At 45.9% G+C, this 26,818-nt stretch overlaps 3 protein-coding genes across 8 annotated transcripts; 2 read left to right on the top strand and 1 right to left on the bottom strand.

Annotated features, from left to right (window-relative positions):
• Nucleotides 1-19,517: 19,517 nt before the first annotated feature.
• Nucleotides 19,518-20,370, bottom strand: LOC119557934 (isochorismatase domain-containing protein 1). Of its 2 annotated transcripts, none has more exons than XM_037870949.1 (3): nucleotides 20,167-20,301; nucleotides 19,900-20,109; nucleotides 19,518-19,847 (listed from the first exon to the last, which is right to left on the bottom strand). In XM_037870949.1, the coding sequence occupies exons 1-3, from the start codon at nucleotides 20,299-20,301 to the stop codon at nucleotides 19,578-19,580; spliced, it is 615 nt and encodes a 204-aa protein (XP_037726877.1). In that variant the 3' UTR covers nucleotides 19,518-19,577. The 2 variants fall into 2 exon arrangements, with proteins under 2 accessions (XP_037726877.1, XP_037726886.1); XM_037870958.1 differs by having other exon boundaries at nucleotides 19,689-19,860; nucleotides 20,167-20,370.
• Nucleotides 20,371-20,535: 165 nt separating this feature from the next.
• On the top strand, nucleotides 20,536-24,559 carry LOC119557888 (methylthioribose-1-phosphate isomerase). Of its 5 annotated transcripts, none has more exons than XM_037870894.1 (6): nucleotides 20,536-20,688; nucleotides 21,937-22,090; nucleotides 22,882-23,117; nucleotides 23,174-23,406; nucleotides 23,470-23,633; nucleotides 23,979-24,559. In XM_037870894.1, exons 2-6 carry the CDS (start codon nucleotides 21,959-21,961, stop codon nucleotides 24,306-24,308), a joined length of 1,095 nt encoding a protein of 364 aa, XP_037726822.1. In that variant the 5' UTR covers nucleotides 20,536-20,688; nucleotides 21,937-21,958; the 3' UTR covers nucleotides 24,309-24,559. The 5 variants fall into 5 exon arrangements, with proteins under 5 accessions (XP_037726822.1, XP_037726845.1, XP_037726830.1 ...); XM_037870917.1 differs by having other exon boundaries at nucleotides 20,550-20,688; nucleotides 21,943-22,090; XM_037870902.1 differs by lacking the exon at nucleotides 20,536-20,688 and adding an exon at nucleotides 21,713-21,868.
• Nucleotides 24,560-24,617: 58 nt separating this feature from the next.
• On the top strand, nucleotides 24,618-25,830 carry LOC119557924 (lysyl oxidase homolog 2A). The gene is made up of 2 exons (XM_037870935.1): nucleotides 24,618-25,501; nucleotides 25,563-25,830. Exons 1-2 carry the CDS (start codon nucleotides 24,652-24,654, stop codon nucleotides 25,799-25,801), a joined length of 1,089 nt encoding a protein of 362 aa, XP_037726863.1. The 5' UTR covers nucleotides 24,618-24,651; the 3' UTR covers nucleotides 25,802-25,830.
• The last annotated feature ends 988 nt before the right edge of the window (nucleotides 25,831-26,818 follow it).

The raw sequence follows: 26,818 nt of genomic DNA, 5'->3' as shown, positions 1-26,818 counted from the left end.
ATGGCTCAACTAGTCTATGGAGCCATGGAGCTGTGGAGCCATGGCACACATTTCGGCCTCCCCGCACTTAAGTGTAATAAAATTTGTAATAGAATAAGTGCAGCGCACTCGCGGTCCCAGAGCTATTGCTATATTGCTATTGCGATTTCTTCCCGATGTCCACCATCCAGAGTACTATTCCTTTGCTTCCCCTGCCCGCCTTCCTTACATGAAAATCATTTTCGATATCGCCGCCGGCGGAGGAGACCCCTCCCTAATCTTAAAATCTGGAGCGCCAAGCCGAAATGAAGATCATTCACTGGTGCAGCGGATTAAATCGAGTTTCTGCTCTGGGAAATTCGAGCATTATCCCCCGTAATTCCCCTGCAAAATACGGTATCCGAGTACGCACCTGTGTGCATTTATATGAGTTAGAATAAAACTGATAATCGACTTCCGTTAGCCGGCTGCAGTTGACCCACTTGCGCCGGCTTCTCAGGATGGATCTGTGCTAACTGTGGGCGGGCCTCGGGCATTTTAGCATTTCCAGATATACCATCTACGATTTACCATTTACCATTTGATATGACAAAAGTCCGTGAAAATGGCAGAGATCTGGAGCCATATAAGAGCACAGGGTATATGGAAATTTTTGTTTCGTTTTCTCCGCGGCAGATTTCCCTAAGCAGCCAAGACACGAAGTTCAGAGCCAGAAATAGGTGTACCCCATCCACAAGGCCTCAAATTCTCAAATTCTATGGCCATTTGGACACTGGGCGATCTCACCTCACCCAAATACGCGACAGCTCAATCAGTTGGCCATGACTGCGTGCTGCAGTTGCTCTTGGCTCTTTCTGCATCTGCATCTGTTTCTTTGGCTCCGACCACAAGTCTTGACTGGGCCAATTTGATTTATGTTTGCGCAGGCCAGAGAACTTGTCTCTTCCTCGTTGCATTGCCGTTTCATGTTGGAATTCATGAATAAACATTAAAGCTGCCGAAAATTTGCAAGCCATGGCCATCGATAGAACAATAGAACTGAGCCGGGCGATGCTCCATTGTGTTTTATGGAACTGGAACCTGGAACCTGGAAAATCGAACCCTTTGCCACATGGAACGTGAGGTTCAGCTCGAGTAAGAGTTCTCACAGATGCATGTCCACCCTTAAGGTTCGGGTTGAAGATCAGATTAGGTTCTTGTCACTCCCCCATCGAATTCGTTTGGCACATCTCTCTTTAAACCGGACTTAAAGTTCTCCTCAAGTTCTTGTCAAGTTCTCGAAGTCACATTCCAAGTGCGTGCAATATTGGTGAGTTATTTGTGAAAGCTTACAGAACGCGTGCCTTTCTCAACGTTGCTTTGATTAGTTCAGGTGCTCGCATTGACCCAGAGAACTACATTCCCTCCGCTTCCATATTTAGACTTTTAATAACACTTTCGGTGTGAGAGCTTCGATGGAGCAATTAAAGTGGGAGTCCCCGTTAGCCACCAACTTGGTTAGTTAGTCATTCAGTCAGTTAGTAAGTTAGTCTGTTCGGGAACGGTTAATTTGCCCAGAGAGACGAGACACGAGCAGCTCTTGATAAATGGCCCTTCGTCCAGACTTCGTCCACTTCCTCGTGAAAAGCCTGCGACTAATCGTTGCCGTTTGGCCCCGCTTAGTTGCCCCGGCTAAGTAGTCTCACACCTTGGGACTCCTGCCTTATAGCCAGACTAACACCCAGACTAGAACTCACCCAACCGAACTTGGACATCGACAAGGCGTCTGCTAATATTTCGGCCTGCCAGCGTGGCCACTCAATTAGGATGCCTGGAAATGATTCATTCTAATCTCAAGTCGGGTATCTGCAGTCATGAAGTTTGGAGTCTAAGTCCAAAGTCTCCTCAAGACCCATTTACCGTTGCGGCATTCCCCGTGGCGACTTTTAAGCGCTGTTGTGTCTAGAATTTTGCATGGCCATTTCATTATTGATTCGCATCTGACCAGGTCGTAAATGTCTTAATTTAGTAGAGGTTCTTCTGAGCTAAGTTTAGAGTACTGATTTCTTACAGGGTATCCAAGTGGAGGAGAAGTGAGAGCTGGATGCTCGAGGTGCCACCAGCATCAACCAGTTCATCTAATCTGACATAGCTCATCGCGATGTTTTCCCATTCGCTTGTTTGTTTGAAGTGAACGACTTTAATCGATCGTTGGTACCTGCATGTGCCATCATTAGTGCGACGCTTAAATTGTTAACCCTCTTGCAATGAAAGTAAAAAGCGCACTAAAATCGCTGCACTTTCATAGCATCTCTTTAACCTCTCCTAATGGATCCCTCACTATCCAATCACTAATTAATCGCCGATTGTTGATGTGGGGTCAAATGGGGCGGCTTTTTCCCTGGCTGATTAATAGAGTCTTTATTGCGAATTAGTGTAGATCAAATAAAGCCTGGACAAGATCATGGCCGGCGGCAATTAATTTACTCATTAGACCATTTAAGTCGCCTTATTGATCTATAAGCGAAGACATCTCCAATGCTGACAGTTCTGGGAAACGACAGCATTCTGTCCCAGAATCCGCTTCTGTATTCTGGATTCTCGATAGAAGAAATGCGGCTTCGGCGTTTTAGGGAATTCCGCTGGCCAGAAGAATCCATAAATCAATTGTATAACATTTTCTGCGACATTAGAGAGACTTGCAAAGTCTTTTCCACCAATCCATCACTTCTTGCGCAGAGTTCGTGAACTGAATATCCAATTTGGCCTGGCTCCTTGACTCCCTTGCACTTTAAACTTTCCCTCTCGGCCAGAATGGCCCGTTCCAACATCCATTTTGGCTCACTCACGATTCGGGCTAAAAGGCAATTAATGAAATGTGGGTCTTTGGCAGGTGTCTGAACGTTGCCCGCCGTTGCCTTGTGTGAATTGCGTCGCCTGGTGACCCAATAAAAAGCCCATTAGGAGGCCATCCTCCCATCCTCGCCCCATCTAAATCCCCACCTAAATCCAAAACCCCATCCCCAACCATATGTGAGCGGGCGTGCTCCTCGAACTGGGACAAAAGGTCTCCTCTTTGATCATCTGGCCCCAAAGCGTCTCGTTTACGTGTTGATTAATTTGTACGACGTTGAGAGCTGGAATCGACGCCCACCTGGCCCCGCCTCCATTCTACTTCACTTATGTGGGGATCCGTGACTCCATTCAGGTAGCTGTCTCTAGATAAAGTGGCGGATGAGATAGACGCTTCTTTGGGACTAGAATTAACATGATAAACGAAATCAAACACCGCAACAAAAGGCACAGTCGCCTTTGTTTCACTGCTGCTGCTTGATTGATCTTTATTATTTTTCGGTTTTGATTGAATTTCCGACAGTGAGTGGTGGGGAAAAGTGAAAGGATCATCCGGTAGCTGACGATCATCCACAGGTGGGTGTCCCAAACAAAGAACCCGATATTTGAGAAAAGAGTGATAACAGCTTTCGCTATTAACACCCGTCCATAAAATGGAAAGTGTCACACCACCGTGACGCCCAAACAACCTTGAAACTGGTTGTTGAATACGAGTTGCTGGATTTTACTATCAACACGCAGCTTTACGCGCTCATTAAACGAAATATTCTGGAGGGAACATTTAGAACGTCGTAAAGGCAAAAGAGAAATTCCTAAGAATGTGACGGGGTTTTGTGACTCGTATTTTCGACCCTCGCCAATTTGCATAAGTAACTGAAAAGAAAAAGGTCCCAGCTTAAAAGAAAACACAACTGAAAGAAGGGCTTCCGAAATGTTGTTGGCAGATATTCAGCATTCAGTTCCCCCATTCGCCGGCTTTCGTTTTCAAATTAGCGAAATCGGCGGGGTCAGCGATCAAAGCCAGAAATTGTCACACATCGCTTCTCATCGCATCATTTCACTTGCCGAACTTACGCAAATCTTAGCCACGAACTGACCTTAATGATGGCTGATGATTTTCGGCATACCCGCGAAATTGCAGCCATAAAACGAGTAAAGCTCAACTCCTCCGCTCGCGGAGTGCTTTGAAAGTAAAAACGAGGTGGGAAACTCCTACAGATTGCAGTTGATCTTGAACGATGCCATCGAAAATACTCTTCTGGATTGTGGCATTTAAAAAATTACATCAGCTTTGTTTTCTTAAAGAAACTCCCCTACGTATAGCATCCATTTTAATACTTGTTTTGATAATGGCATTGTATTTATTATCCATAAGAAATAATCATGAAAACTGTTTTTGAAAGTCTTTTGCAAATTAAAAATTCTACTGATGGAAAAAGGTGACAGTTTATTTTTATGCTTTTTCTGTTATCTTCACTTACATTTTACGAGCTACTACAAAATTTGATTACTTTTTATAGATATTCGCTTTAATGTGTATTTTAAATTAGACTTTTTATTTGGCATTCTAAAAGGCTTTTGACTGCAAGCTAATTTAAAAATGATTTGGATCTCCTCTATTTTAATGTACTATAGATTATAAGAGAACTTGATCACAAACTCATGAAGGACCACCAATTTAAAATCGGGATATATTTACCCAAATAATGGAATGCAGATATGCAGTTTTGGGTTCCCTCTCTGCATGCAACACGAAAACGGGTGAAAATTTTGAACCTCGTTTAACCGAAGTATTTGAATGTAGATTATTAGAGAATTCCACCACAAACTAAAAGAGGTATACCACTTTAAAATCGGTGTCCAAATACCCAAGTTATGGAATTTAGAAGTGCGATTTTGGGTTCCCATTCTGAACTCCAATGGAATTACGGAAAAATCGAACATGAAAATGGGTTAAAATTTTGATCGTCGTGTAAAGGAAATATTTGAAAGTAGATTATTAGAGAATTCAACCACAAACTTATAGAGGTATCCCACATAAAAATCGAGATCCAATTGCCAAAGTTATGGGATCTAGAAGTGCAGTTTTGGGATCCTATACTGAAAGCCATTGGAAATTCGGAAAAATTTAACATGAAAATGGGTTAAAATTTTGACCCTCGTATAACCGAAAAATTTGAATGTAGATTACTAGAGAATTCAATTACAAACTAAAAGAGGTATGCCACTTTAAAATCGGTGTCCAATTACCCAAGTTATGGAATTTAGAAGTGAGATTTTGGGTTCACATTCTGAACTCCAATGCAATTACGAAAAAATCGAACATGAAAATGGGTTAAAATTTTGACCGTCGTGTAAAGGAAATATTTGAATGTAGATTACTAGAGAATTCAACCACAAACTCATAGAGGTATCCCACATAAAAATCGAGATCCAATTGCCCAAGTTATGGGATCTAGAAGTGCAGTTTTGGGAACCTATACTGAAAGCCATTGGAAATTCGGAAAAATCCAACATGAAAATGGGTTAAAATTTTGACCCTCGTATAACCGAAAAATTTGAATGTAGATTACTAGAGAATTCAATTACAAACTAAAAGAGGTATGCCACTTTAAAATCGGTGTCCAATTACCCAAGTTATGGAATTTAGAAGTGAGATTTTGGGTTCTCATTCTGAACTCCAATGCAATTACAAAAAAATCGAACATGAAAATGGGTTAAAATTTTGACCGTCGTGTAAAGGAAATATTTGAATGTAGATTACTAGAGAATTCAACTACAAACTAAAAAAGGTATGCCACTTTAAAATCGGTGTCCAATTACCCAAGTTATGGAATTTAAAAGTGCGATTTTGGGTTCCCATTCTGAACTCCAATGGAATTACGGAAAAATCGAACATGAAAATGGGTTAAAATTTGGACCCTCGTTTAAAATAAATATTTGAATGTAGATTATTAGATAATTTAATCACAAACTCATAGAGGTATCCCACATCAAAATCAAGATCCAATTACCCAAGTTATGGGATCTAGAAGTGCAGTTTTGGGTTCCTGTACTGAAAGCCATTGGAAATTCGGAAAAATCCAACATGAAAGTGGGTTAAAATTTTGATCCTCGTATAACCGAAAAATTTGAATGTAGATTATTAGAGAATTCAACCACAAACTCATAGAGGTATCCTACATCAAATTCGAGATCCAATTACCCTAGTTATGCAATGTAGAAGTTCGGTTTTGGGTTCCCATTCCGAAAGCCGTTAGAAATACGGAAAAAATCAAACATGAAAATTTGTAGAAAAAGTTAACTAGACAATAAGAGTGACACAAAACGTAGAACAATTTTACTACAAAATTTTAAAGAACGTTAATAATGTTGTGCTGGGTTATTCATTTGTGGCACCGCTACATTTTCAGTCGACCTTATTAAGAAAGAGTATGCCAATTGAAATTCGTGTTCGAGGGGCAACTGTTGCTTTCCTATTGCCTTGGCTATTGCCGATTTTGCTGCTGCTGCTGGCTGGCTGGCATATCAAACAACTGCGGCCAGTTGACCGATGACAGGACTTCTCCTCTTAACGTGCATTTATTTTCGGTTTCGTTGCCAAACAACTGCAATAGCAATAGCAAAATAGCAAAGCAACAGCAAGGCAGCATCAAAGTTACAGCAAAGCAACAGCAATTGCGGCAGCAACAAGCACAGCATGTGTGCGAATTGTAAATTGCTCGCTGGCAGAGCAAGGCAAACAAACCCGCAAACACACCGGCAAACAAACAAGCTGCAGGCGAAATTTATTTTATTTATTTCTGTTTCTATTTGCGTTTTTCCTTCCCTCATAACCAGATGTGCCTGAACCTGGGTCCGATGCACGTATGATATTTATTTATGCATGGCCACTGCCGACGATGTCAGGCGCCAGTTTTACAAGAAAATCGAACAGCCATATTGCTATAGCTATAGCTGTGGCTCTGGAGCTTTAGGAGCTGTGTGACCCACTTGCACTTGGCCAAACTCAAAGTCAAGCCAAAGTCATGGCCAAAAACGAAAGACTTTGGCCACAAACTTGCATGTCGCTGTGGTATTTTCCTCTTTTTTGTTTTGTTTGACCAGCTCAAGGATGCCATTGCCAGGCTCCCGCTGCCACGAAAAAAGCGCCGAGAAACAACTGACACGGATGCTTAATTAAGAGCTCATTTCGCGGGCCAGAAGTGAACGTCCATTTGTATATTCATATGTCATGTTTTCAGTTCCCAAAGACAAGTACCACGGACACGTGAGGGTTAAACAGAAAACCAGGGTCGATTGAATATGCATCACCCCCCTCAGTTGGAGATTGGAGATCGCTGATCGGAAGGGAGATCCATGGGCTTTCTTCGGCCCGACTTTCTTGTTTCTTTGTGTCCAGGGCTTATCATCGGCATTCCCAATCCCTCTCACTTTTCCATTGTCCATTGTGCACTTCGAATACAGAAGCGCGTTTTCTCCGCCTGTCAGCGGTCGATCACAACAGGTTGTCAAATTCTTGTCATTTGTGTGCATAATTATCCACTCTTTTGAGATCTTCTTTGGGACATCTAACTCCACCAAAGCCCGCCCACGGGTACACGAAAAACTAAAAGCCAGCAGATGCTTCTTCCCATGGATGCAGTCCAGTTTGTCAGGCAGCTTCTTCTCTCAATCCGAGCAATTTTCGGAATCAGTTCAGGCCCCTCGGTGACCCACACGTCTTGCATTATGTTGCTTTAATTTACGTAAATTGCAATTGCAGTACAGTCCGGTCCACTCAGTCCAGTAAGTCCAGCATCCGCTCGTCCATGCTCGACTTAAATAATTTGAAAACAAATTTCAGTTCTGTTGCCTAACTGGGCATTACAAAATTGTTTGTAATGTGCATTTAACCCCGAAAAGGTTGCTTACATAAGCCAATGTTCCAATCTACCAGCCGGCTTCCTGGCGATGTGAAAGGTCCAAACCGGGGGGTCAAAGGTCGGGCAAATATGAGCGGGCACGAGCATGTTGTTCCTATTGCACACCGCGAAATTAGTGCAGTTTATCCAGTGCCCGCTTTGCAGTACTACTCCCCCATCACGGCCACTCATAAACTTGATTCCCATCCCAAATCGAGTCGTGTGTTACGTCCAAGTTATGTCATTAATTTATTTTTTGCCCCTTGTCGTGCTCATGCGGTTGCAGTGCGACATATCCAGAGGTCCCTGGAGCATTCTGTATGGTGTATGGTATAGTCCAGTGCATATGGCTAAAATTAATGCCTAATGGCTTGTTTGCAGGGAGGATGGAAGGTGGAGAAGGCGAACAACGATGATTGCCGCATGTTCTGTGAGGCAAGTTATTTAGCTCACTGTAAGCAAGGCTCATAATAAGCCGCCTGGTACTTATTGATTTTTACTGTTAGCAGAACGACTTGCTAACATGAAAGTCGTGTGAACAAACAGGCCAGCAAAAAAGGCCCACACGACGACAGTCGACAGAAGATCAGAGTGGTAAAAGGCCTTAACTTTTAGCTTTAACATTACTTATGGCCAGAGAACAAGTGCGCCCTGAATTCCCCGCCGTCAGTGGCGGTGATCTACAAAACTGAAGAGTAACTAATTTGCGTGGACGGCCATTCCTGGGCCCATTGAAATATTGCCGAAGATTGGCTCCCAGTTGTCTTCATTACCAGCCTGTTCCTTTTTTCCTTTTTTTGTGCCCGCGACCAAAAGCAAACTGGATGCCAAATCGCTGGCCCAGCCGGAGGTGAATCCCCTGCTGGGATGGCCAGCCACCTCCTGCAAGGAGCCATTAAATTGACGGAAGCTGTCGCCGGGAAAACAAACGCTCCTTGGCAACCCTCTGGGCATCCCCAGCCCATTTCAATCCGCTTTTATGCGATGGGCAATAAAATTCTACTCTAATGGACGTTCGCCAATCGCAATTACCGCAGAAAAAGAATTGGCTATGAAAATGAGTGCAATTGCCGGTGCCGTAAATTAATATGCTAATTCCACCTGCCAATGGTTCGGGGTTCTGAGTGCCGAGTTCTACGCTCTGGGTTCTGCCAATTGTGGCCAATGCCCCCGCTCCCAACGAACATTCCATCAGGCAAGTAGATGCCAAATAGGCATTCACATTCTCAAACTTCAAACTTCAAATGCAACTGCAACTTCAAGAAGCGATCCAATTAATCGGCTTCAAAATCAAGCTTTCCACGAACTGCCAATTATTACACAATGCCGGGCGTCAAGGCTGGTGGCGAAAGCTAGATTTCCTGATCTCGAAGCCCCCGATCTTCCGAACCCCACACGGTCTAGGCACACTCAAAAAATAAAATACATTTCTGTTGTATTTTAATAATCGCAGGTTTTGGAAAACAGATATCTAAACGTGGTCTTTAAAAATATTGTACATCTGACATATATATAAAGCTCTTCCTAACATTTTAAGAATCAATGCAGAGTCCAAATAAGTAAATCTAAAGTGTCCCTAGTTCTTACAAACTTTTCTTACTTATAAAATATTATTTTGATCTTCATATCATATTGATTTTCTCCACGTGCAGTCATCATCAGCATCATCTTAGTCGCTGGCCATGTGGCCATGCAAATTGGCGCGGCTGTCAAGTTGATTTGTCATCTTTCAACTTTGACAGGACGTGAGCTGCATGTAATTGCCAATGGCCGACAAGGACCAGGAGCCAAGGAGCCAAGAAGCCATGAAACCGAGAAACTGAGAGGCTGCTAGCCAATCTTGGCCAAGAAGGGCCCTCTAGACGTTGACAGACGTTGGCAGGCCAAGCAAATTGGCGCAACACGCTCAACGCTCCTCGGCAATTTGCATTTGCATCTGCTGATCTGGCTGCTCTGGCTGCCTATTCCGCATCCACATCCACATCCAATCCGGTGTCGGTGTCGCATATCCAATATCCATATCGATGTCCACGGCCATGGCCATCACATCACATTGTCCTGTAGTCGCAATTAACGTTTATTGGCAGCCCGCATTCCGATTGTTTTATAATTTTGTGTTGATTTATGAATCCTCAGCTGGTTTCTATTGCTTTTTTCGCTCCGCTCTCGATCTCATTCTGCGCCAATCGGCTAATTGGTTGTACATGCGAGTGGACCCACTGCATCCTACACACGCTCGTATAACGCAGCTGCTGAAATGATATATCTGGCTGGCAAAATGAATAGAATGGTGGATGGTAGAGTCAGGGAAGTGGACTAAGTGATACCCTTCTGGAAAACCGATCTATAAAAGGATCTTCTGGTTTTTTTGTGAGGACATGATCTACAGACTATTTTTTAGAGATTAAACTATTTCTGGCAAAGTTCTTATCCTATTTTTTAACGCAGAAAACTATGTACTCTGAAAGATATTATATTGGTTTTTACTTCTGAAACTTCCAATATAAAAGTTCTTTATAATACAATAGTGTTGGCAAACCATCATACCCCTTTTTCAATGGGTATTATCGTTTGAAACGTGATTAAAGCTGTGTACAGATGCTCGACACTCTGTTTCGCTTACCTTTTCGGCGTGTGTTTTCCCCCACTTAATTGGTACGATATTCGTAACAAAACAGAGCAAAACAGAAGAGTCGCAAAACTGCCAGCAGAACGTGGTGGGCATTTAAAAGTCTAACGATTGCGCACTAATGACCAGCCGATATAGGGCCAGGGATTGGAATAGGGATAGGAATAGGAGCAGCAGAATAGGGATTGCGATCCCCAGCGTTGTCTGTCTGTCCACACCCACGCCCAAGTTCTAGTTTCTCTCTCAGAAGGAACAATCCCGACCAGTCCAAGCCAAGCCTATCGATTCCCGACTCCCGATTCCCAACCGAACCGAATCCTACGACTTTTGGGCCGCAACTGAAGCATCTAACGAATGTCGCAGACAACAACAACTGGCAAACATCATCTTGATAATTGCCGAAAACGAAACCCCTGTGTTCAGCCAGCTAAAGTGCGGTTCTGTCCCGGTCTGTGGCTTTTGGTGGTCTGCTTAACAGGCTGCCGGGCCTGCCACGCCCACTGCTTTCAGTGCAGCCCAACCCGGCGAGGAGTACATGCATTTTAAGGGCCTTACATGTCGATTTCGGACGATTGTCGAGATTAGTGGATGTTTGTGGACGCTGTGGATGGGCTGGCAGGGCGAATGGAAAATGGAAAATAGAAAATGGGCAACGGCAGCTGGAAAATCCGCGACGCGACTGACTCGCCCAAAAGGACAGAGTGTCAGCCAAGCTCCGGCAGCAAATCTCTATTCCATTCTCTTCGGCAATCCAGTATGCAAAAGCCAAGTTCCCATAATCAGCATTCAGGTTTTCTTTTAATTCACGGTCCGTTTTCTAGCATTTGCATAATGAAGGTGGCTCCTAAGAGATTACAATATGATTTAATGTTTAAATTAGTCTGTGACTATACTTAAAGCTTTTAAATGTAGACATTCTGTGATTACCTTATGAGTGCTTATATAAACGGAAACATTTTTTAATTAGGAGGAGGCACTCATTTGTATGTTAGTCAACCTAAGAACTTTTCATACATTATTTAGGAGGAATTTCAATGACTTCTTGAACATTAACCCGTTGGAAAATGAATTCTTTATGGCAATATTTCAAAATCTGCAGTTACAAATCGATCTGGAGAATTCCCCCCTACTCGCTGCCCCCGAGATCACCTGACCGTACTCAATTTGCCAGCAACCGAATGATGAGTTCCGTCCAATCCGGCCCAACCCGTTGCCAAATGTGTCAAAGGTGACAGAAGAAGCAGCGGCGGCAGCAGAAATCAATCAGAGATGAGCTAACAGTAAATGGAAATGGCAAATGGTAAATGGAAAATGCAGTATTCCCTCCGCTTTCATTCAAATCAATTTGTGCAGCGAGCAGCGAACTGCCAGAGTGCAATTTGCAGGCAGTCAATGCACTTGGCCAAACAGCTGGCCAATAGCTAGAATCCAGAGTCCAGAAGGCTGGTTCCCGTAAATTGTTTTCAGCTCTCTCAATCCAGTCCCAGTCCGCGGAGAACAGAAACGGAGAACAATCAGCCTTGTGGTCAATGCCGTTCCCGCGTGGTGTTAATTTTTCCACAACTAATTCTTGGCATTAGCCGCAGAAGTCATAACCCAGGAAGCAATCGGCAATCGAATGGACGTAATGCCTATATGCATATGGCTATATTTGCTTGGCATCTGGAGGCAATCAGCTTGATTAGACGGAAGAGGCGGTTACACGCTGCCCCTTAACAGTACTCCTGGGAAAACGAACTCTCGCCGGCAACTTGTCATCTACGGATCACGGATCGCTTGAATTAAATAGAGATCTTGGATGGGAGAATCTCTGAGCAATCTCCCCAAGAGTTGACACAAATTGTGGCCATAATCGCTGGACTGCCAGAAGATCACTCACTCGTTTACGGCGAGGAAGCATTTTGCTGTTTTCAATTTGACAGATTAATGATCCGCGCATTTTCCGCACATCAGCCATCGATCGATTTCACATCGTTCCATCTGGAAAAATTATAAAAACAACCGAACTGAAAATACAGCTGCATAATAGCCGAGGAGATCGACTGCTGCTGGATCGCCAGATGAAATATGAAATTTAAAACAGAGCAATTAAAAATCCAATTTGCCACAAGTGCATGAGTCTCTTCGCATGACTCTAATAAATGGTGCACATGCCAAATTGTAGTTAGCTGTGGACGGGGTTCAGCTCAGCTGCCACCATAAAAACATTTATAAGCCTCATTATGAAGACCAGAATTTCTTGTCATTGAGCCCCGGCGTTTCGAGCGTTTCTAGACTTTCACCGCGTGCGCTTAGAATGTTCGACAGCCCAGAATTCTCCATTGGAGAAGTGGAAATATAAGTAGAAGTCAGGGGGCAGGTGCGATGGATCGTTCGGTGTACTTGTACCACTTGTAAGCCTGTACAGGCCAACTGCGATTTTGTTGTTGCCATAATTCGATGTTGATTTTTCGCTGCTCAAAGTGGGCTAAGACGCATTGTGCCAACCTGCTCAGCGGCGGCTTTGAAGTGGCCAAAAGAAATGGGCGAAAAGCAAGATCCAACAATAAAGTAACAATAACTCGCAAAACGCATCAAGTGCGTTCCGGCCAAGTTTGTGCCCTAAGTCTTTTGTTTCGGCTGCGCGCTTTAGTCAAGGCATGTCTTAATGTTTGCACAGAACACAAAGCAAATTATGGCCAGACCAAGAAATCTAGATATGGTTAAAGTGTGGGTTTACATAAGCATTAAAATGTGTTAAAATCTAAGAATATAAAGGAGTCTTTGTTTTTTTGTAGAGGACTAGGACTCAGCGAGTCCACATATAAACCTGAAATCAAAAACCGAAATTCTGATAAAATTTATAAGTGTGTACTAAGAACGAATTTTATGATATTCCTTCTTAGAGACCACCCAAAACCAAACATTTTCATTTTGCTAAGTTTTTTGAACTAGGTTATGTCTGCGTTTTCTAGATAAAATTTGGTTGTCTTTCTTTGCATTGCCTTCACCCAGTTGACCCAGTGACTCGGGCAGCCCTGAGCGCCAACTGCACCACCGTTGTGGTGCCCTTGCTCCGCCAGTGGTTGTCCGCTGGCCAAGTGAGTGACAGCCATCACACTCGGATACTCGAATACTTGGATACTTGGATACTTGGATACCGAGTGGCCCACACACTTGCCGCATTTTCTCTTTTGCTGGAATCGTTTTCATTTTCACGGGGCCAACTCGTTGGTTTCGTTTTCGTTTCGCTTTTGGGTTGAAAAGTCAACACAAGTGGCATTGAAAAGTGTCTGGGCCGGCACACTTAATGATGCCTCTTCGCCTGGAGTTCTCACAGTCTCCGGAGAATCTAGCCAGGAATGGGAATGGGGAATTGGGTATGGGGCATGGGGCATGGGGAATGCTTTATTTGTGAGTGACAAATTGCTACCGCAGAGTGAAACTTAATACGGCAGATCGGGCATGGGCTTCAAGTCCCGAGTGTCCAAGTCCAAAATGGCACTAGATGGCACACCCACTCCCGCTCTGCATCCGAATCCCAGTGCCAGTCCCACTGGCAGCTCCTCTTCTCTATTGAGCTTCCAATCTGGCGGTGCAATCTGACGCACGTTGCATGCATTAAGCTATAAATTGCAAATGTTTTATTCCACCGCCTCGGCCCTCCTCAGCTTTTAATGTTTTGTTTTTGGGCGGCCGCGGGCATTGAAAATTGAATTGTTTGTTGTTTGTTGTTGCTGGCTCACGAAGGCCGGCGGCGACACGCCCACATTGCGTTACCCAGTCTCATTAGTGAATATCGTGTTCGGTTATTTGCCCAGCGATGGATGCGGTAAGATCCGGGCGGAGATTGCAGATTGCCCTGGCCAGCAGCGGCGGCGGCAGCAGGATCGCCTTCCATTCGCAGCCGCATTCGCATCCTCATCCTCGGCTAGGAAAATTAATGTTCGCACATTAAGTTAAATGATTGCGAATATTAGGAAATATTGCCCCGGCCAACTGCAGTGGCATCATCGGATGGGTGTGGAGATGGGTCCAAAGGGATCTCTCGGGTGTCGGGGAGAAATAATAAATTAGTCCTGGCCTTGGCGGCTGTTACGTCATTATGTCTCATTAGCACTTTGCCCGGATATTTTTGCCCAGGCAAATTAAAATAAAGAGCAACACCTCGGCAGCAGCCAAAGTTTGAGCCAAAAAGTCGAGTTTGAGCCGATGGAGGAAAACCCGTTTTCCCGATCGCAAAGACAAAAGGAAATGCTCTGGGCTGTTCGAGTGAAAAGCGTTCGAGTGCGACTTTTCGAGTGCTTTGTGTTTGCTCCATAAGCCGCTAAATCGGTTTTCGTTTTTCCGTTCGGGTTCTTCGGCTGATCTCTGGAATCGCAATTCGCTTGGAAATTTAATGAAAGCCTTGGCCGCAGAAGAAGATCTCCCGCAACGCCTTCACTTTTGATTTTTCCTAGCAAATTGCGGCCTGCAAGCAGCTGTTGCAGTTTGTGGAAATCAGCATAAAACCTCCTACATTTCACTTCACTGTCAACACGATTCATTTGCCGTTTGGTTTGGTTCGCCAAGAGGCAGACCGTTCATTTGATCAATCGTTCAGTTGCTCAAGTGCTCAGTTGCCCAGTTCCCATTCAAATGGGATTTTCACTTTTCATATGCCAAAAATCTCTGTCCGCGACCTGCTGAACTTTTACCGGGCTGCGGGAAAAAGAAAAACCCCCTCAGGCTCAGGCACTAGGAAAACTGATATGGGTCAGGTACAGGTACAACATCATTCCATTATTTGAATGTCCGACATGGGCTACCGTTGCCTTGGACCCAGTCCAAGGCTTGCAGGCCCGTAAGACCAGGAATCCTGGCCTGTAGCCCCTTGTTATTTAGTATTTACCCATTCCGTTGTCGTCGTCGGATGTCAATGTTGGCTGTCAGTTTTGCGCTGCCGCCTGACAGGCCAACAAGCCAACGCTGGAGCCATAGGAAACCGGCTAACTGGACATCTGAGATGATCTCGGGAACATCACCTACATCGCTCACTGACCACCAGTCCGCAATCCGCAATCCGCAGACTGTGCCAATTTCCAGCGGCCGGCCGGCCACACACTCCATTAATCACGGCCAGCCGAATTGGACAATGGAGTGGAGTTGGGAAGTCGGAGCTCCGAATGGAGATCTTCACAAATCATAACCGCAGAGTTTTGCCAACGTACTGACACATTTTCGTTTGGCGTTCGGTAATTACGGATGGGAAGTGGCTATAAATTAACCTTAATTGAATGCATTTGACAGAGTAGTTTACTGGTGGGAGTCTCGGGCAATGAACTGGAGCATCACTAGCTCGGCAGCCTCAAGTAAGCCCAATTAGAGCCAGAGAGCTCAGCCCTTTTTGGCTATCATCATTAGCCCATTTCTCTGTGTTCTGGGTCTTTGTTTTCCCGCCCAGAAAGTGAATCTGCCAGGCCGAAACTTCACTTTCCATGGCTGCCAACCCAAGAGGCTTCGGCGGCTTCTTTGTAGGCCCTGCACAAATTACTTCGATTTAATAACAACAGTCCTTGTCCGACCATTTCAATTTTTACTAGGTGTTTATGGGCAGTCGTGACACAATGGATTTGACCCCACTGGGAAATGAACCACGGGCGCAGCCTTTTGACATTTGAGTTTTGAGTCAAGTGGATTATTCGGAGGCTCTTTTTTCTTTATGGGGCTGGGTCAGGGAAAGCCAGTCGATTTGGGCAATCAATCGATTGCTTTCCTTGACTAATGAAAACCGCAGCTCCTTATGAGTTTTCGGGTGTCCTAGTCCATCCCCTTGTCACTTTCTTTTGCAATCACAGGATGGAATTCCACAGGCTGCGAACGCCGTATGCTAATTTGGTTAGAAAGTAAGTGCACATGGCGCATATCTAATTGTCCCCCACCTACGGCCGAAGAAGAAGATCCCGAACAAGTGAAACTACCCAAATATGGCAACTGCAACTGCATAAACTGCAAGTCAAATGCGAGTCAAGTCACTTTGACGGGGAGATTGAGAGATGGAGAAGGGGCCCATGGTTTCCCGACCATAAAGCACGCAAATGTGTTGGACTCGGCCGCCTTTGTTGGCCAATTGCCCATATATAAATAAAATACCGCAGTGGGTCTGCCGTCCGAGTGTCCAGCATAAATTTGTGTAAATCTTTTTCGGCGACTTTTGTGGGCCAACCAACTGCCCCGGCCAAGTGGCCTCCAATTGTGCCCGCTTTAAGCAAATTAGTTACATATATGACTGCCTCTATGACTGTGTTCTTCTTCCAGGCCGACCCGATGGCCAAGTGGAGCGGCCAGAAACCAAAAAACATTGGCCACCGGCCACCTTTCACTGCTTTTCAAATGTCGCGCCATTGTTGCCGCTGCGGCATTGTTTGATAAAAGTGAAGATAGCACTGGGATTGAGAGAAAACATTCGGAGACACGGTGTAAACAGCATTCATATCTCCGCCTGATCTAGTTTGAGCGATCGGACAAGCGGCAAATAAACAGCGGCGATCTTTATCGACGACAGGAGGCCGACCTGTACAGTGTACACCAGACTGGCCAACCATTGACCCATTGTCCCTGCCTTGCCTGACCAATTCAATTGAGCAGGTGGAACCACTGGGAGAAAGAAATGGGTTGGAAATTTATAAAGATATTATCGAAAATAATCCGTTCTTCAAACTTCACAGATGTTAGGTAACTTCCATTATACAGAAGTACCGTCAAAAGACTAAAATTATATCTTTTAGTTGGGGGTTGCAAAAACTTGTAAAACTATTGTTAGTCCATTTTTGCTTTGATTGGTATTCAAAAGCTTCATTTTTATTCCCCGTTATGGTACAGTACAATTACCACGTAGTCCAAAAATTCTTTAATAAAAAGATAATTTCATGTTTATGAAGTCGACCGAGCAAAGACCGTAAGAATTCGTTAAAAAAAAACCCTCGAACTACAATCAGACGAGATAAGTGAAATATCACGAATGCCAGATTTACCTTAGCCCATCCGCATCTTTGCTTTGATTGGGGCATCGAGTTCTTCCACACGCATTTCCCAATTCCGACTCCCAATTTCAGTTCCCAATTCCCGGTTCCCGGCTTCTTGTTAGCGGACGATTATCGCCGCTGCTCCGAGACCTGCAATCATAACCGGGCCTAATTAATACGTGTGCCCTGGGCATCTCACACCCAGAGCCACACCCCCAAAACGGAATACTGAGCTGAAACCGATGCAGATATACACATTGTGGGCCATATGCTAATTAGACGTACTCGCAGCCACTTAGCAACCGGAGATACATATCTCGTTCGGCTAATTGCTGGTCACTGGCCACATGCATTTGTGGGTTAACAGGTGACGTGGGCCTCAAACCCGAAGTGAAAACCCAAACGGGAAGGCGGAAACCGAAACAGAGTTTTCCCTATGACCGCCGGGTGCCACGCCCCCTTCGGAAAGAGCGGTATTTTAAAGAACAAACGAATAATTAGCATAAAGACATGATTGCACTAATTGTTTGGCATGGGAAATGCGAGGCACAAAGTGTGGGAAATGCAAGCGATCCTTCATTAGATGTCTCATTACTGGGGAGCAGCAAGATTTTGGCTAATTTGGGCAGGCGGCTCCATAAATTATGCAATCTGAGTGAACAAACTGCACCGGGCACAGTGCATTCGAGCGGCTCTTTGAAGGCGCCGCCTGGGATTCTCACATTTGTCAACGGATCTGCAGGAATTTCCAGGTTCCCGGCAGCGGACAACCGTGTTTCAGTGCTCCATTCAAATGGGGGATAAATGCCTCCTCAGGGATTAACTTGTGACGGAGGAGGCGGTGGACTGGGACTTGGACTCGGAGTTGGACTCTAGTTGCTGACCCGGCGTTTGCCTGATAAATTTCTTAATTTTAAGGATTGGGTTTTCGCCTAATTCCTGCTTGTTTATGGCCAGACCAACGAAACTTCCATTTAAGTCTGCTGGTCTCTTGGTTTCCTGATTTGATCTATGAGCGTGTCCGCAGTTGCCACTTGCCGGGCTGCCAGCACATAAATTCCCAATCTTTCATCGATTCTCCACGGCAGCAGAGAATCTACAGCTGCTGCCGAGGATCACAGATCGCTGATCATTTCAGTTGGGAGATACAAGTGGAAGTGGAAATGGAGCCGTGTTCATTTGCACACTGGCATTTTCACAGATTTATCATCTTAGCCTATCCAACTGAAAAAGGAAAACTGAATTTATTAATATGCCAGCTGGGGAAGTGTGAGGTAGGCACTGAAAACATGAAAACCAGTCCCAAGGCCAGAAATTTATGGCTGCGCTGGGCGGGAAAAGGCTTACGCACATTGCCGTTAGCCCAATTCACTTTTCCCGCTTAGGAACAGCTGAGGGGCATGCCTAATTGGATGGATCTGGGATCTCTGGCCGGGGAACTCTCGGATTCAGATAAGTTGTTGACTTATCGCGTGCCAAGATGCCATCGCCATCAGTTGTGCTTAGGAGTGGTTTAGAGGCTTAGAGGTTTCGAGGTTTAGAGCGATGCAGATGGAGATGGGGATGGGGATGGGGACACGGGCTGCCTGGGCAAATAAATTGCCAGCTGCCGGAGGCGGCGGAGATCCGATCCGAAGCGATCCTCTCCTTGGCATGCAAATGGCGATCAAGATCGCGATGTTTGCGTGGCCTGTTATGAGTCAATCAGACGCCTGCCTACATTGTCACCATCACTTGGTAAGGATAGGATCTCTGGCTAGATGGTTGGATGGCTGGATCTCTTCCTTGGCTGCCTGCAGCGCCGATGGAAGATGGCTAGATGGGCGCTGGAGATTGTCGCGATTGCATCATAAAATTTAACTGCCCCGCCAGCCAATTCCAGGTCCGAGAGGCTCCAAGTCAAAGTCATTGCATAAATTGGCAGCACTGCTGCGCTGCAGGAGCTGCTGCTGTTTCTATCGATGGGAGGTGGGAGATGGGAGATGGGCCATGGATGTGTGCCTCTTGATGGTGCTTATAAGGCGCCGCTTAGGCAAAAAGGGGCAGCACCAAATGCTGCTCCATTCAGCTGTCCACTTGGCCGAGATGTTTATGAGTTGACGAGGACAGGGACAGGGAGCCGGCCCTACCGGTGGGTCCTTCTCTCATAATTCCCATTCTCATAATTCCCCCCTGGACATACTCTGCATATGTGCTGCAAGGATAGTTTACTTTAGTGGTCGGAAAGACATGAAAGAAGGCCGCCTGGTTTTAGTTCTTTGGGGGGCGCCAAAGCTGCATATCCGCAGAGACCTTCTTCACCAGCGGAGCAATCTCCTTGAAGGATTTGTTATCCTTGTCCCCCAGTAGATTGAATATCACACTCTCAGAGGTCGAGATAGTGCAACCTATGTGACGCAGGCGCTCCAAGGCCAAATCCCGATCCTGATTGAGGCGCGAGACACAGCAGTCGGCCACCAGCCAGACATCGATCTCTTCGTTTACCAGGTCAAAGGCCGTCTGCTCTATGCACACGTGGGTCTAAAAATGAGATCTTTTAACCAATTATAACCTAACCCAACATAAGACCCACCTCCAGGCCAAAGAGCACCGCTGTCTTGGGCTTGCCCCCAAAGATATCAGTCATTTTCTTTCGCACAGGCTCCACCAGCATGGAAAACTTGGTCTTTGGAACATTCGCACAGGCATGTTTCACATCCAACTCGCACACGGTGTTGCCCAGCTTCTCGGGATACTGCTCGGTGACCACCAGAGGCACTTGGAAGACCTTGCCGGCTGCCAGCTGGAATGCGAATCCATTAGAAGTCGCCTATTATCCTGTCAATTTTAGCTGCCTCACCAGTTTTGCAGTGTTTTCGATGAGGGAACCCAGCAGCGGTATTGCCGGTTTGAACTTTTCCTGGACATCGCACAGCATGAACAGGGTTTTCGAGGGCACCAGGCGGTAGAGCGCTGATCCACTGACTTTGCTCATGATTGATTCAGGGTGTCTATAACTATGGAACTGTTTTATATGTGAAAAACTGACTAAACGCCTGCTCTGTTTGAATTTGGCGCTCTGCTGGCGCCCTCTGGCGTTTAGAGGCGAAAGCTGAAGTTCACCACAGCTGTGCGGAGGTGAGTAACGCTTTCAAAAAATAGCTACAAAATAGCTAAAAATAGCTAGAATAACAAGCCCCCTTTTGGTTTTGTTACCGAATAAAAAGAATACCACACTTGCCGCATCTCACAAATCAAAAATTATAAATAAATCGAGTTGGAAAAACGTGCGAGTGGCCGATGCGATAACAGCGATCCCCGTTTCCCGAACTACCGACCCCCGGAAGCTGAAAATCCCACCTGGATTTGGGTGTCACATAGGGTGGGTGAGGTTAACTTGCGGCAACCACCAGTTGCTACCCCTAGCAGCCTTATAAACGGTGATGATGGAGCTGCCCCCAGTCGATCCAATCCTCACAGCGCATTCCATCGGCCGATCTGATTTATTGGCACAGGACCAGCGGAAAAGTCGCTGTCACGGTGCAGCCCAACTAATTGCAGTCGCATTAATTAGGCACCTCAAAATTGCCCAATAACCAACGACCGGCCGACAGATAAGCACACGATTAATTTCTGGCCGCGCAACACTTGTCAACCAGGGAATCAGGGAGACCTCATAAAGGCAAAAGTGTTTATCAGTTGGGGAAAAGGCGGCGGCAGCGGCAGCGGCAGCAGCGGAGGAAAAGCAGCGACAGCCGATCTTGTCAACTTGAATTAATCGTCGATGTAGCAGCCGAGGCCTCCGCCCGCCACGCCCCCCCTGCCCAGTACACTGAAGAAAATAGTAGTCCCAAAGGAGAGAAATACAGAAAATCGTTTGATCACAAAAATCTAATTTAACCAATTTCCCAAAAATTTAAAAAATTAGATCTCAGAATAAGCTCTTCTAATTCAATAAAGAATAGAGTTGGGTAAAAATTTAGGTATATCTCTATTTTAATTTCAACTTGAATTGGATCGCTATTTGTTCAGCTTATATGTATATTAGAGTGCCAAGAAATCCATTTATTTTTAGTAATTTGAATATCTTTTGACAGAAACAAACTTCAATTTTGTTAGAAGTCTAGAAATGTAGATCATTAGCATAGAAAGTTAGAAAATCAAAGACCAAATTATATTAAATCTGATTAAATCTGATTTAGTTGTGAATTAATTTTGATTATTTTTTTTTAAATGTCCGTTTTTCTGACATTTAAGTATTAACGAACTTCTTAGAATGTTTATAACCATATTTTCCCGTGCACCGCCTGCTCTTCCGGCATCGTTCTCGGCACTTTCGCTCGTGGCGCTCGGCTGCGAAAAAAAAAACTCTTCCGATGCCCCAAAACCGCGTTGCCTGTTCAGTTGCTCAGTGATCCATTCGCATTCGCCTCTCAGACGTCGCCAGAAAGCGTTGAAAGCTCGGAAACCCAAACTGAAAACGAAACCCCAGCGATCGCCTTTGATTAATAACTGATAAATTGCCAGCGATTCGCGGCTGTGCTCCATTGGCAGCCGAAAGTGTGGGTTGTCCGTGCCCTGCCCTTCCCCACAAATATATCACCTATTAATTGAGCGTTTTTCCTTTCAGTTACAGTACAAACCCAGGAAAGATGAGCCTGCAGTCGATCAAATACTCGCGGGGCAGCCTGGAGATCCTTGACCAGCTGCTGCTGCCCGGCCAATCGAAGTACCTGGTGGTGCGGGGCGTGGAGGATGGCTGGAAGGTCATCAACAAGATGCAGGTGAGCAGCCTTCCCACCTATGTAATCCTTAATAGCCCCCAGCCACGTACCCCGGCAGAATGCCATTAAAATTCTTATTGGTACATTTCTTAATCTGCGCAATGATCGCTCGCTTGTCGGCTGTCGGTTGTCGCTTGTCGGCTTTCCCTTGCCCGACTATAAATAACATAATTGAAATTAAAAATCCGAAAACGCTTGCCAAAAATAAAACTACTCCTTGCGCGTCACTCGGCGATCGGCTCTTACTGGGCTAATGCCCCCAGAGGATGGTGGTGATGATGGCCCATTGGTGACAGTTCGCTTGGTCTTTAACGAAGGAGCACGGGCTTGGTCACGTGAAGCCCCCGGAATTATACCATGTAAACTATTTACTCCGGCCTTTTGCATCGTCACCTGATAAGCCAAGATAGGCCAGCCAAGCTAATCTCGGTGCTCTGCGCTCTCGTTTCTATATAATGAGAATGTAGTACCCAAATTATTCCCCCAGTGGCCCCATTGCTGACATGACAACAACATGACAATCTGCATTTTCTAAATGTTTTCTGTTTACATCTTGATTGTGTGTTCAGAAAACATTTAAATGTCTAAATTGATCAAGATGATTTGATGAAGATGTCTTAATTATATTAATAGGTCTTATATTTGTATTTCCCTGGTTTAAGACAGTCATTAATATGACTAAGATCTAAAACCATGTAATTTCTTTTCATGAGATCAGGAAATTAACTTTTACGTCACCAATTAAAATATACATTTGATACTGATACTGAACTATTCCTTTATATGTATAGGTACGTGGTGCTCCCGCCATCGCCATCGTGGGCTGCCTCTCCCTGGCCGTGGAACTTAACCCGGAGGAGTTTGGCAGCAAGAAATCGCTACGCCAGGAGATCGAGGGCAAACTGAACTACCTCGTTTCCTCCCGACCCACGGCAGTCAACATGAAAATCGCCGCCGACGAGCTGATCAGCTTGGCCAACGATCTCTACAATGACGAGGCCATCGACGTGGCCGAAATGAAGCAAAGGTAGTAATCCATTTCCAAAGCCTTACCAAGCCAAGCTAATCTCAGTTTTATTACAGATTCCTTAATGCCACCGAGGCGATGCTGAAGAAAGACATTGCCGATAACCGGGCCATTGGAGCACATGGCGCCAAGGCGATTCTGCAGGGCGTTGCAGAGGGTAGTGGAGCTCCGGCGGGATCCTCGGCATCCGTCCGAGTGCTCACCCATTGCAACACGGGTTCCCTGGCCACCGCCGGATACGGAACGGCGCTGGGGGTGGTCCGGCAGCTGGCCGAGCTGGGAAAGCTGGGTGAGCACTAAATGGAGATATGCTAATTAACTGATTTATATTAATGGCACTTTCCTATTCCAGAGCACGTCTACTGCACAGAGACCCGTCCTTACAACCAGGGAGCACGCCTCACAGCCTACGAACTGGTCCACGAGAAATTCCCCGCCACCCTGGTTCTGGACAGCATGGTGGCTGCCCTGCTGCGGGCCAAGAATGTGGCTGCTGTGGTGGTGGGAGCAGATCGGGTGAGTAAACTGTAGGATCTGTAAATAAAATCTCACGATTTTGTTGCTTTGGAAGTGATGGCGTTGCATAGACATTTATTGTCCCAGGCCCCAATGAATTTGTAATTTATTGTATTCATCTTGAGTCAAAGGCTGCCACTTGCCAGATTTCACAATTGTCTAGAATCACTTAAAAGTGTTTGTTAGATTTTGATTGCTAAATTTCTTATTGCTAATATATTTTTAAATACTGTTAGAATTATTAAAAAAAAACTTAAATCACATGTTGTGAAACTAGAACATTTCCAAACATTGCTATTTAAAAATCCCAAGAAGCATCTATTAATTTTGTGTCTTTCCAACCAGGTGGCTTCCAACGGCGACACGGCGAACAAGATTGGCACCTACCAGATCGCCGTGGTGGCCAAGCACCATGGTGTGCCTTTCTATGTGGCCGCCCCGCTGACCTCCATCGACCTGGCGATTCCCGGCGGCGACCACATCATCATTGAGGAGCGGCCCGACCGGGAAATGACCCACGTGGGAGAGCACCGGATCGCTGCGCCGGGCATCAACTGCTGGAACCCCGCCTTCGATGTGACCCCCGCCGCCCTGATCACCGGCATCATCACGGAACGCGGCGTCTTCAAGCCGGCGGAACTGAAAGAGGCTATCTCCAAGCTGCTCCAGTCATAACAGGCGCGCAGGAATTGTTGTTTACGAATGCACTCCATACCCTTAGCCCCGAAAAACCGAATCAGATTCAGAACAGAAACAGAAACCGAAAAAAACAAGAGCACTCACGCGCGCTCGGAATAGGCATTTTGCCAGCTGAGCTTTGTATACAAACGTGTTCCCTTCCGCTCCCTCCCGCCTGCCAAGCAGATGTGGGTCGATCCGCTGGGGAGCACAACGCACAATATACCTCCTACATATGTAGCCCCATTCGCCAGTTGTTGCCCTACTGCGGCTTTGTTTCCGCTGACTTTAAAACTGCTTGGGAGCCGGGTGTGCTCCACCAGAAGGTGCTGGATGAGCTATGGAACCGTTGACATGGCTGGTGCTGCTCCTGGTGGGCCTGAGCCAGTGCTGGGCCAACAACAGTGGGCTGAACGTGCAGAACAACTACCGAAACATGATGGTGCGACTGGCCACCAATAAGACCACCCTCGCCGGGATTCAAGTTCTCCGCGAGGGGCGCGTGGAGGTGAGCTTCGACTTTGGCGCCACGTGGGGCACCATCTGCAGCACCACTTGGAGCATGCGGGAGGCGAATGTGGTGTGCCGGCAGCTGGGACTGGGCTATGCCTCGAAGGCGGGCCAGGGAACGGAGCACGGGGACAGCCGGAAACATCCGTGGGGCATGGTGGGCACCCTGTGCCGGGGAACCGAGCGCCGCCTGGCCGAGTGCATCCGGGAATCGCACTATCCCAACCTCTGCAATGCCAGGAATCAAAATGTCAGCACGGTGGCCTGTGTGAGCCACTCGGCTGATCTGGAGATCGGGCTGGTGGACATCGAGAGGACCGCCCGACTGGAGGCGGTGCCCATGTCGAGGCTCACCTGCGCCATGGAGGAGCACTGTGTGTCCGCCGACGCCTATGAGATACGGAGAACGAACCCGCACGCCGCCAGGATCCTGCTGCGCTTCTCCGTGAAGGCTTCCAATGTGGGCACGGCCGATGTGAGTCCGTACGCCAACTACAAGGATTGGGTGTGGCACCAGTGCCACAGGCACTACCACAGCATGAACGTGTTTGCCACCTTCGATGTTTATGACCTGAAATACCGGAAGGTGGCCCAGGGACACAAGGCCTCCTTCTGCCTCATGGACACGGATTGCACGCCAGGAGTGCGGGCCAAATACACCTGCGGCAACACGACGCAGGGTATGTTGAAAGCAGCTCCAAAAGGGAATCCTTTTTAACATCCTTTTGAATCCTTTTGCAGGCATCTCCGTGGGCTGTGCAGACACCTACACGGACGTCCTGGACTGCCAGTGGGTGGATGTGACCCGGGTGCCCGTCAACCGGCGCTACATCCTGCGGGTGGCCCTTAATCCCGAGTACAAGCTGGGCGAGATTTCCTTCGAGAACAACGGAGCCGAGTGCCTGCTTGATTACACGGGCGTGCACCAAACCACCAAGATTTTCAACTGTCGGCGCAAGCCACTGTGGTTTAAGATATAATTTTGTCTAGGTTTTAAGATAGCTTTAAAAGGGTGTGGTGTATAGGTCTTATAATAAACAAGTTAAAGTATTTCTGTTATTCGGATACGAAAAAACTCATTTTGAATGTTTATCCAGGGGAGCCTAAAAGTAGGCAGTTAATTACATTTTTGTAGCATCTTTTCGCTGCAAAATATTGCATACTTTTGGGCTGCTGGCATTTATTACAAGGTGATTCTCACACATACAAAGAGGAGAAAATATTGCCTACATTTAAGGGCTCCTGAGTTTTTAGATTTCAGCATCCACCTTCTACAATTTCTGTTCGCCTGGTACTTGGACTGGGAAAATCTTGCGAATTGACGGACAAATTGACCACAACTTGTATCAATTTGGGATCAGAAAACCGAATTCATGTTTCTCGATACCAGGCGAACATAATCGGTAGCAAGTGTCTGCTGAAAACTCTGACTGAACTCACATAACGGTTATTTTCAAAGATGGCGGACAATTGTGCAAGAGCAAGGTGATCCTCACACATGCATACAAATTACAAGTTTTAGAATTCGCATCCACCTACTAAAATTTCTGTTCCCCTGGTGCTTGGACTGGGAAAATCTTGCAATTCGACAGACAATTTGACCACAACCTGTATCAATTTTGGATCAGAAAACCAAATTTCATGATTTCAGACACCAGGCGAACAGAATCGGTAGCAGGTGTCTGCTGATAACTCTGAACTAACTCATATAACGGTTCTTTTTCAAGATGGCGGACAGCTGCTAATGCGCTAGAGATGGGCAACTACGCTGTTCTTTTGTGCGTGTCACGAGTTTTTCACGATAGGCAAGACCCGCGTTGCCAACCATCGACGGCCCAAAAGTATGCCACACTTTTAAAACATACGCCAGCCCAAAAGCATGCTACAAAAATATAAAAAAAAAAAGGCGCCATTTTTTGATTCACTTTTCTTAGTTTAGAAAACATTTAAAACCCATTTATTTAGTCAAGTAATTAATCGTATAATTTCCGACTTTT

This window comes from Drosophila subpulchrella, chromosome 3R (genome assembly GCF_014743375.2).
Source record: "Drosophila subpulchrella strain 33 F10 #4 breed RU33 chromosome 3R, RU_Dsub_v1.1 Primary Assembly, whole genome shotgun sequence".
Classification (NCBI taxonomy): domain Eukaryota; kingdom Metazoa; phylum Arthropoda; class Insecta; order Diptera; family Drosophilidae; genus Drosophila; species Drosophila subpulchrella.
The sequence above is the reverse complement of the archived record's forward strand: the minus strand, read 5'-3'. Positions and strand labels throughout refer to the sequence as shown.